The 10000-nt window shown below is 34.1% G+C and overlaps 1 protein-coding gene across 1 annotated transcript in view; it reads left to right on the top strand.

Annotated features, from left to right (window-relative positions):
• The window catches only part of LOC113816378 (tetratricopeptide repeat protein 17), an 18434-nt gene that overhangs the window by 8165 nt on the left and 269 nt on the right, over positions 1 to 10000 (top strand). The window contains exons 7-20 of the mRNA XM_027368442.2: positions 27 to 146; positions 285 to 451; positions 597 to 831; positions 1414 to 1554; positions 1691 to 1940; positions 2048 to 2272; positions 2658 to 2846; positions 3175 to 3253; positions 4147 to 4292; positions 4540 to 4796; positions 5021 to 5258; positions 5799 to 5956; positions 6181 to 6286; positions 7011 to 10000. The exon at positions 7011 to 10000 is cut by the window's right edge and continues 269 nt beyond it. Coding sequence (XP_027224243.2) covers positions 27 to 146; positions 285 to 451; positions 597 to 831; positions 1414 to 1554; positions 1691 to 1940; positions 2048 to 2272; positions 2658 to 2846; positions 3175 to 3253; positions 4147 to 4292; positions 4540 to 4796; positions 5021 to 5258; positions 5799 to 5956; positions 6181 to 6286; positions 7011 to 7142 — 2443 coding nt within the window. The 3' untranslated portion in view covers positions 7143 to 10000. The remainder of the gene's footprint in view (positions 1 to 26; positions 147 to 284; positions 452 to 596; positions 832 to 1413; positions 1555 to 1690; positions 1941 to 2047; positions 2273 to 2657; positions 2847 to 3174; positions 3254 to 4146; positions 4293 to 4539; positions 4797 to 5020; positions 5259 to 5798; positions 5957 to 6180; positions 6287 to 7010) is intronic.

Consider the following 10000-nt stretch of genomic DNA (forward strand, 5'->3'; position numbering starts at 1 on the left):
CAACAAAAATTTCTCTTTTTAAACAGTTCTGTATTATGCTTTGAAAATGCATTATATATGTCTCCTGGTGACCAGAGCTTACGCCGTAGAAAACATGCCGTTCTGTGTCATTCAAAATTAGAAGCTGCATTGGAAAACCAACATCAGTAAGTTTCATTGTACTGGGATGCATGAAATCTTACTTTTATAATACATAGATTTTGTTAGTGTTCTTACAATTTGTATTACTTTGTGTTTTGAGAAGTCATAGTATGAATGGTGACTGATAAATTTTGACTTTGCAGGTCACTACAGAGAACCTTAGGTGAGCTGAGAGATTACCAGAAGCGGCATGAGGAGTGGTTATCTCTCCAGCAGAAGCTTCTTCTTGAGCAAGCTACTCCAGAAATGAAACTGGAGTCAAGACTGGAATATGAAGAGCAGAAAATCAGAGAGAGCACAGATGGAAGAGGTTGGTTAAATGATGAATGTCGTGGGTCTTTGATTTTTGAAAGATGCATTTTTAGTTCACTCACAAATTAGGAAGAAGACCATTTGGCAACATATTACTGTATGCAATGGTTACTAGACATTTGCACAATTTTTGTTCCTTGCAGGTCAAGACTGTTTTCAGTACCAACAGGATGGCCACACGTTCTTGAGTTGCAACATGCGACGAGATCAGCTGGAGCAAAGAGGTTCTCCTTCAGAGCTCCTCTTAGATTTACAGAGTCTTCTACATACTGTGGAATCAGAGGCACTGAGGTTAGGGCAGCATGTGCTCAAGAGAAAGCCTCTGCTAATGTCTCAGGTACCACAGATCATGCCACTTCATCCAACGAAGACCTACAGGTGAGAATTGAAATTTTGTAGAGCATGTTATATGTCTGTGCATGAGAGAAAAGAAAAATGAATGAGAGTAGAGTTTGTTCTGAGTCTTTCTTGACCCAATTGTAATGGGAGCCCCCAAAACCATACTGAATAATACACCAGGGTGCATGCAGAGTCAGCTGTTCAAAAATCAGAAGCACAAGAAATATAAATTTTCCCCACTCTCTATGCTGTTGCCTGTGGTATAAATGATATTCTGGGTAATGATGCAAAAAAGAGTCTGTAAGCCCATTTTTGAGGGCCTCTTTTTCCTCAACAAGTGCACAACTATTTAGATTAGAGTAGTCTCAACTTTGCATGATATGAAGACATCATCCTGGTATAAGGGATGGTCTCTTATGATGTGATAGGACGATATATAGCATCATCTCTGTGTTAAATGGATGAAGTAATCCATTCCAACTTACTTATTTCATATCCATATATGAAGTAAAAGGATCATATTTGAATGTCTTGCACAGAGCATGATACTGTGGTATTTCTATGAGAGAAATTTGACAGATGAAAAATACAAGAGAATATTTCATCTTCTGCCTGTAATAGGAATGGTGGTACACCAGGGATCTTGGATGTGACACTTGGTGAAGGTTTCCCCACCCCAGAGCAATGCGAGCAGGCACCTCCTCTCCCACAGTGGGATGACTTTCCTTCTGTTTTCCTTCCTGCCGAAAACAAGGGATTCTCGTAAGTAGATATAGGAGCAACATATGATTCAGTATATAAATGAAAAGGAATTTTAAGATAACACTGGGTATGATGTGGTAATAGTTTCTCTGCTTGCAAATAGCCATTTTTTTTATGATTATTTTCGTTTTTAAAGAGTTGACAGATTTCTTAGTGACGACATAGACGTCAGCTTTAACGAGGAACACCCTTTGCCATGGCATCCACCAATATGTGAGCGACTCAGTGATGTTGTAGAAGGGATTGATGACATTCCTGGTATTAAAGAGCGGCACACGTTGACCACAAGGAACCCTGATCCCCATGCTGTCCCTTACCTCATGAAGTATGGTTATCAGGGATCTGAGGCAGAAATAGGGCAACGCATTAGCAGTGCCATGAAGAAAGTAAGTATGAAAGCTATTGGTGTTTTTTTGTACTTTGATTTTATTTAAGTAGTTTTAAGTAGAAAAAATATATGGATAAATGCTAAACTATTTATTGAATCTTCTAGGGTGTTGGCCCCCAGTGGCTTCTCTACAACTTAGCTGGACTATACTGGCGAGTGCATGGAAACCTGTATAATGGTGTTGAGTGTTTGAGACGTGCTGTTGCAACAGCTCCTGAAGAATGGCGTGATGTGCCTCTAGTAAACACAGCAGCTTTGCTGTATACAGCAGGACACATTGATGATGCTTTAACCTTGACATTACAAGCTGTTCAAGTTGATGATCAAGAGGTCAGTTGTGTGATGCTCTGCATTGACTTACTGGTTTTGAACTAATTAAAGGTTAGGATAAAAAGATGCGAAGAAATTTCTAATGTTTCTTTTGAAGAAAATGTCTTTGATGTGAGAACTTATTTTATGTTTTGTTTTACATTTAAGTGAAAATATTTTATTATCTATGTTTATAGCCTTAGATAAAGCTCAGTAAAAAACAATGGTTTCATTTGCTTTGTGTGTAATGAATGTTGATTAGAAGACAAGAAAAGATTATATTATCAGAAAGAAGTTGTTGGGTTTGCCTACTTAATTGTGTGTCAGTGAATTAGTGTTTTTTGTACTACTAATAGTATTTTATTTTTTGTATTGTTTTCATTTTTTCTTTTTAAAAATTCATCAGCCAGAGACAAACTTCCTGTTGGCTAACTTGTACTGTGGGAAAGGAAACCTAACAGGTGCATGGCACCACTATGAACGCGTGTTGGCAGCCTCCCCTAATCACCCTGCCGCTCTTCAATATCTGACCGCTCTCGCATGCCACACCCGACCTCCACACTCCGTCCGACCTTTACCTACGTGCCAGAATCAGGTAGATGGATGGAATATTTGATCTTTGATCTTTATTCCCTTTTTCTCAATTTGTTTCAACTTGCCTTCCTTCTTTTCATTTTTCTTCTCTTACATAGTTTGGATTATTCTATTTATGATTTTTTTTTTTTTTTTTTTTTTTTTTTTTTTTTTTTTTTTTTTTTTGATAAGCAGATGAAGATATTGTGCATATTTGAAGAATTGGTCTTGGTGGCTTGTCATCAGATTTGTTATAAGGAGAATTTTCAGTTTAAAAAGTTAATTTTTGTTTTGGAGATAAGAAAATTATAGATTTTGATTTGTAATTCACTTAATATTCTTAATTCAAGGGTGGAGTTGAAGAAGGCGTTTGTACAACAGATGGAGGTTGTCAGGCTGTTGTAGACAATGGATCTGGTGATGACAAAAGTAAGTTTTCCCCCAAAAAAATTAGGTGATAAAGAAAATATCATGTTGATATCATGGTTGAAATTTCAGATATAAATCTGTATATATGAAGTAATTTAGCTCACTAAAAGAAGTATAGTGTATGAAGCATTTCAGTGTCATTGCATTTTGACAACTTATGATTAAATGACAAATATCGCAGTGTAAACATAACCGACATAACCCACAGCCACAGAAAAATATGTAGTCTTTGCTATAACTGGCGATCAGTATGTTCTCATTTGTGCTCACTGCCTAGCTGGAATGTGTGATGATGTTTTTTCTTCTTTATATTAGGAAATGAAAGTAGAATGGTAAAATATGGAGCCATACTGTGTAACCATTGGTCACTCCATGTTAGCACACTATAGATTTGTCACTCATTCCCTTTCCATTGGTGAAAAAAATATAAAAAAAGATATCGCATAAGCTTTGCTGGAGAATGTTGCCAAGATGTTACACTTTTTTGGTAATGATTTTTTTTTCTTTTTTAGCATTTCTGAAAGACACATTCATAAAAGAATTGTGCATCTTTGGAAGTAGAACATAGCAGACAATAATTTCCCAATAATCTAATTTAGTTGAGATTCTTTCCTACTTTTAATTTTGACAGTACTGAGAAAAAAGAAAAAGCAGAATAGGTGTGTGAAAGGATTTGATAATTCTGCATAAAAGTGAATTTTTATATTCGTTTATGCATTATTACTACAGCTGTGATAATTATAATCATGTTGCAAATCTGTATTGCAATGAAAAAGACACTTTTAGTAATGAAATGTAAAAGTACATTTCATTTCGACCAAAGATTTGCCAAGCTTATGTTGAAAATCATGTTGGTAAGGGTCATTTAAGGAGTTAAAATTTGTGGCTTACAGATGAATTGCTTGAGGAGATCAACCTTGATCTTGAAATTGAGACAGAAGAGAATGAAGACGAGGATAACTCCTCTTTATCAAAGCCTTCAGTTCCGGCTGAAGACAAAAGCAAAGGAACAGGAGATCCCCAAGGACCTGAGTCTAAGGTAATGATTAGTTAAGGAGATCCAATTTTTTACATGGTTTTTCATGTATTAACTAGAATAACATTGATTATACATCATATTCTATCTATTTCTTTTTTGGAAGTTTAAAACATTTGACATAGATCTAAGGGAATAACAAGCAAAGGAATTGTTGACCTGATTGTTTATATTTTTTACTTACAGTTATGTAAGTTAGATAAAAACTAACTAATCTCATGTATTAAATACCATTTATTTTTTTGTCCAGATATCCAACAAGCAGATTCATGTCCGCGTAGGCCTGGGCTCAGATGATGCAACGTTGACGACAGCTGAAGCAGAATCCAACCCCCCCTCAGATACTCCTGCCATTGAAGATGACCCGCTGCCCGACGTCCTCTTGCGGGTGCGGGAAAGGGTAGCCTCTCCCCCTCCTCCCCAGCACGTTTGCGATCGTGCCAATAAGCTGAGTGACGTCAAGCATTTCACCTCCACTTGGCTCTCTGTCTCAGCTAAGAATATTGAGTGAGTGTTGCACATTGAGTTGAAATACAGCAGTAGCCTAACAGTTACAGGTGTTGGGTCATGTGACATTCGAGGATGAGACTAGGGACATATATTGTTATGTTATGTTTTCTAAGACATTATTTTGTAATTGGAATCTTTGCATGACATCAATTTATATTTTTAACATGAAATGACTTCAGTATATAATGAAAGACCAAGCCTAAAGTACAGTCTTTTTCCAGTATATCTGATTACCTTGTGCCCAGTCCACAAGTCGGCACACCTCTGGAAGAGCCTGTGTGTCGAGGAGATCTCCCTGCTTCCATGCACACCCTGGACCACTTAGCAGGCATCAGACATCGCCATCTTCTGCCTCACTTTCCAGAAATGGGTTTACGTGAAGCTCTACAGACACTCACTGATCGCACACCTGTACCTGTGGAACTAATGGCAACCAGAATTGCGAGATCTCTCCAAAAAGTAAGCATTTTTATGATAGTAGAAGTTTGCAAATTGTTTTCAAAGTAGATAGCCTAGTTTTGTCATTGTAATGAAAGTCTGAGTGCTCTCTAGTTTAATTTTAATTCAATAGTCTATATGTTTATGGCACTGAGCTTTAATCATTTGATTATAAGAATTGAACTTAAAACTCACACTTCTGATTTTTAGAATTTGTTTTGGATGTATTGTACAGCTCTATGACTAACAGCTGGTTGGGTCCCACAGTCCTTTCAGTAGATTTCTATGAGCTAATCCTTTGTAAAGATGATCAGAGGAAGAGTTTATAGTTCCATTCTTCTGGAAAAATTTACCTTGATTTGAGATGACTGTAATGAAAAGTATTACTCTTTGCAATAATAGGTGAAGTTTTAGTTGATTTATTCTGCCAAAGAAGCATTCACTGTTTAATGTCACTTGCTAATGTAGTTTAATTGCCTGATATTACTGGATACTTCAGTTTAAGCAATCTAATTCCACCATGTTGCAAAGGATTTATATAGATATCAATTTTTTTTCTAGAATGAAACTTCATGGGTAGTGGCAACAGCAGCAGCACTATACTGGAGAGTTGTGGGCAGTGGAGAAAGAGCAGTGGATTGTCTGCGTCACACACTCCATCATGCACCACGGCATATGAAAGACATTCCATTAATATCTTTAGCCAATATTCTTCATAGGTAAGTGTTATTTACTCACTATTGTTTAATTCTGTTATGTATTAAAAGTTATTTCCAATCTAATGAAAGCAATAATTAGTTTACAGAAACGAAAATTGGTGCTGAAATGGCTCAGCATGAATGAATCAGTGTAATTTCCTGTGAAATCTGTTGGAACTTGAGTAAGTAAGCATATTATGATCTTACAATTTTTTTTGTTGACAATATATTTTTTGTTCTTACAGGGCAGGACTCTATAACAATGCCCTTGTTGTAGCAAATATGGCATTAGAAATTTCACCAAAGTTTGTGGTCATCCATTTCACCATGGCAAATATTTATGCTGCTAAGGTAAGTTAAACAGGTGATTGCTATAGTATACAGTACGTTTATCTTATGTAGTCTGTATGTTTGTTTACTATTGCATGTCTGTAAATGTTTATGATGATTTTTTGTTTTGTTTTGTGTTGTTTTGCTGAGTTTTCAGAAAACAAAACACATTGATGGGGATTTTTGAAGAAAGGCTCTCTTATTCTAAACCTATTTATTTCTAATGATGGCCAAGTTGAAAATTTGTTATTGAGAAGGCCTTCTTACAGCAGCTATATAATGGAATTGAACTACTTCCATTGTTTTCAGTTCTTATGCCTAGGTGTGCAATATGAATTAATAAGTCGCCATGCAGATATGCATGTAAGAAGGGGTCACTATGTATTGCCCAGTCTCGAATGTCTAGTGTCATGCAGGGTTATTTCAGTGAACTTTTAAAAGATTTCCTATAATTCTTGTGGGTTGTATATATGAGATCATTAGTAATCACTTGTTTTGTTATTTTACTTTTGTCTTGCTTGATTTCTATTAAAGAACAATTAATATATTCATATTTTCTTATCACGAATAACTTAAATAAGGTACACAATCTCATTTTATTCATACTTTGAATTTGAATTTATCATTTACAAGTAATTATCTCTCTAAATTATTTGTTATATAAAACAAAAAATCTATAATGCGCCATATCATTGTTATTACATTGCTTTAATTCATTGCTATTTTTTTTTTCACTTAATTTCAGGGTGACCTTGAGAAAGCAACAGCATTTTACCAGTCTACTCTAGCTCTCCAATCATCCTTTGAACCAGCCAGGGATCGGCTAAGAGCAATCCAGTGTGCTTCAGTAGGCGAGGAATTGATAACCAAAAATTGAAATAGACATGTCGTTTCAGTTAAATACAAAGGTGCAAAGGTGTGGAAAATAGCTCTTAAGATTACGTTGATTTAAGCTTGCTCACAAAGAACAAAAATTGAAATTCATGAAGATAATGAATTGAATTGATCAAAAATTTCCCAATACTTTTTATTTTCTTCTTTGCTCTTCTCTTCATATGCAAACTGACAAAGACACAGAAACAGGATGTCTGATGTTCTTGCATAGCTTTGATCCTTATTGTACCTTGGTTGTAATACATTTTTACATCATTCCATATAGAGAGGATAGTGGATGTTCAGGTAGAATGGCCATTGAGAATATTTTAAAAGGAAGTAAATATTAGTTTTATTATAATGCAGTATAGTAATTTTCATTGGATAATGTGAGATGGTTGTCACATTTTGGTTAGAGAAACTTATTTTATGGTAAATCTCATGCCAGCGTGTGTGCTTGTTGGTGGATGTGTGCATGTGCACAAAAAAAAAAAGAGTCAGTTCTTGTAAAGAATTGTTTTTAGTTTCATTTCTGTTTTACAGTTTTATCCTAGCATGTACAAGTAATATGTACATGAAAAATACTATGTTGGATTTTTTATGTTGTAGACATCAGTGGCCTTTTTCATACCAGGAACTTTCCTTATGCATCTCAGACATAAAAGTGACTAATAATTCCTTAGATGTTCCTTCTGAGACACATCCAGTGATGTATTTACGGTGTATAGAAGTTACCTTTGTTAATGACCTGGTTTCTGGTATAATCGTCTGTGATGAAAATCTGTGTATTTGCATCTGAATGATGCAGTGTGTTTTTTTTTTTCTTTCTTTTTTATGGATTTTGTTTGTTTGTTTGTTTGTCCAAGGATGTATATAATAAAAATGGCATAGCTTCATGGCATTGGTAATTTTGAAATACTAGGGTTTATTAGTTATGTTTACTTGTTATATTTTTTTATTAACTTTTTTTCTTGCAGATAAATATTACTGGTTTTTGATAGGTTTGGTATGAAATACCTGCATATTGTAATATTTTCATATCAGAGAAATGTTATCATGATGGTTTGGTTACTTGTTGCATATTTTTCTATGTGTATATATATTTATGTACAATCTTTTTTTTGTCTGTTTTGTTTCTTCATCAAAATATGCAGCAGTTACTCATAAGAAATTATAAGGAAATTAGGTTCCTACCTATGTAGGAAGAATAGTACTTCTAATGCTGGCACTGCAGGTATTCCTTAACTTCTGTCTGAAATATTACTTCAAAAATGGTAAGGAATGTCAAATGCTTCCTAGTCAAGACATGTTTCTAATTCCTTTCAATTTAGAAACAAATGCTGTAAAAATAAATAGAGATTTAGATTATTATTTTATATTTTGTATTCTACATCATCATAATTTATTTGCATTGTAATTTGATGTTCCTCCCTTCTAACTGAATGTGCCATTAGCATAATAAATGAAAAGGTTTTGTATGGCTTGTGAGATCGAAGTAGCAACAAAGGGTGTAGATCAAGTTTTATTTTGCTCCGAGTTACAGTATTTTGAATAACGTACATGCAATGGAAAGCCATGAATGTATATTATCTCCTTATTTTCCTCCCTTTTCTTTTCTTTTTTTTCTTTTTTTTCATTAAGGTAATTAATATCTATGAATGCCAGAACAATCTAGTCAGAGCTTTGCCATAATTTCCTTTGAAGTCACAACGTTATAGTTGTACATTAATGCATTTCTACTTAATAGATTAATTGGAATATGTCAGTGTTTGTTAGATGTGTTAATGCACACAATGATGGCCTTGTAAGGAAGTGTTGCCGAGGGTTGTTAGGCTATTCTTGCATCATTGAGTCTTGCAACATTGAGAACATTGAATAACCCCAGCACCTTGTAAGTTTTTATACAAATTTCATATTGATAAATTTGAGTTTGGCCCGAATCTAGGGGTAATGTTAGATATTATTGATACATGATTTTGGACAGAATCTAGGTCTGATGTTAGAGGTTATTGTTACATAATTTAATCTTTTAACAAAACATTTGAAAGGGTTACCAGCGTGTAGTAAAGAAAAGGATTACCAAAAAGATGTTTAAATGATTAATTTGCTAAGAAAAACCATATTCTGTACCAGAAATTGTTACTCAATTTTGAAAGCAATTAAAATGTGCATAAGGTAATCATTGTATGTAAAGAGTAATCACATTGTATGTTATGAGTACATTATTAATATTATTTATTTGTTTATCTATGTATTTTTTACATATATTATTTTTATAGAGGATTGTATTCCTGACATAATAGAAGTCTAGATTTTGCTATTTTTTTCACATTCTAAGAAAGATATTTAGGGAAGAGGGATAAGAATCATGTAAACTAGTATTTTATTGAGTATTAGAAGTTGTAGCTAGGAATATCATATCCTAACTCTCCCTTTTGTTTCAGAATAGACAAAAGAAAAAAGTTATGTTTAAAATCTGCTTATAAGAATAACGAATTTCACTGTTTAATAGGTAAAAAGAGAAGAAAAAGATCAAATTATTTTTTCTATTTCTTCAGAAGGTAGAGGAAAGATGTAGATTTGCATGGTCCATGTACTTCAGTTGTTTGGCTGTTAGCTTGACAATTCAATCAGAGATTAAAAAGATTCAGTATTATAGATATTAAGAATACATCCTATTATGTATTGTTTTTCTTTTTATTTTGAAAAGACCACTGCTGCTGGAAAAGACTGATTAAGCACCCTCTGGAACTCTTACTTTGCCTCATAAATTGTAAAAAAAAAAAAAAAAAATGCAAATAAAAAAAATAAATTGCAGTAACATGACATACATTCCATTTTTTTTTGTGTTTGCCATTGCAG

Source organism: Penaeus vannamei, chromosome 6, assembly GCF_042767895.1.
Source record: "Penaeus vannamei isolate JL-2024 chromosome 6, ASM4276789v1, whole genome shotgun sequence".
Classification (NCBI taxonomy): Eukaryota; Metazoa; Arthropoda; class Malacostraca; order Decapoda; family Penaeidae; genus Penaeus; species Penaeus vannamei.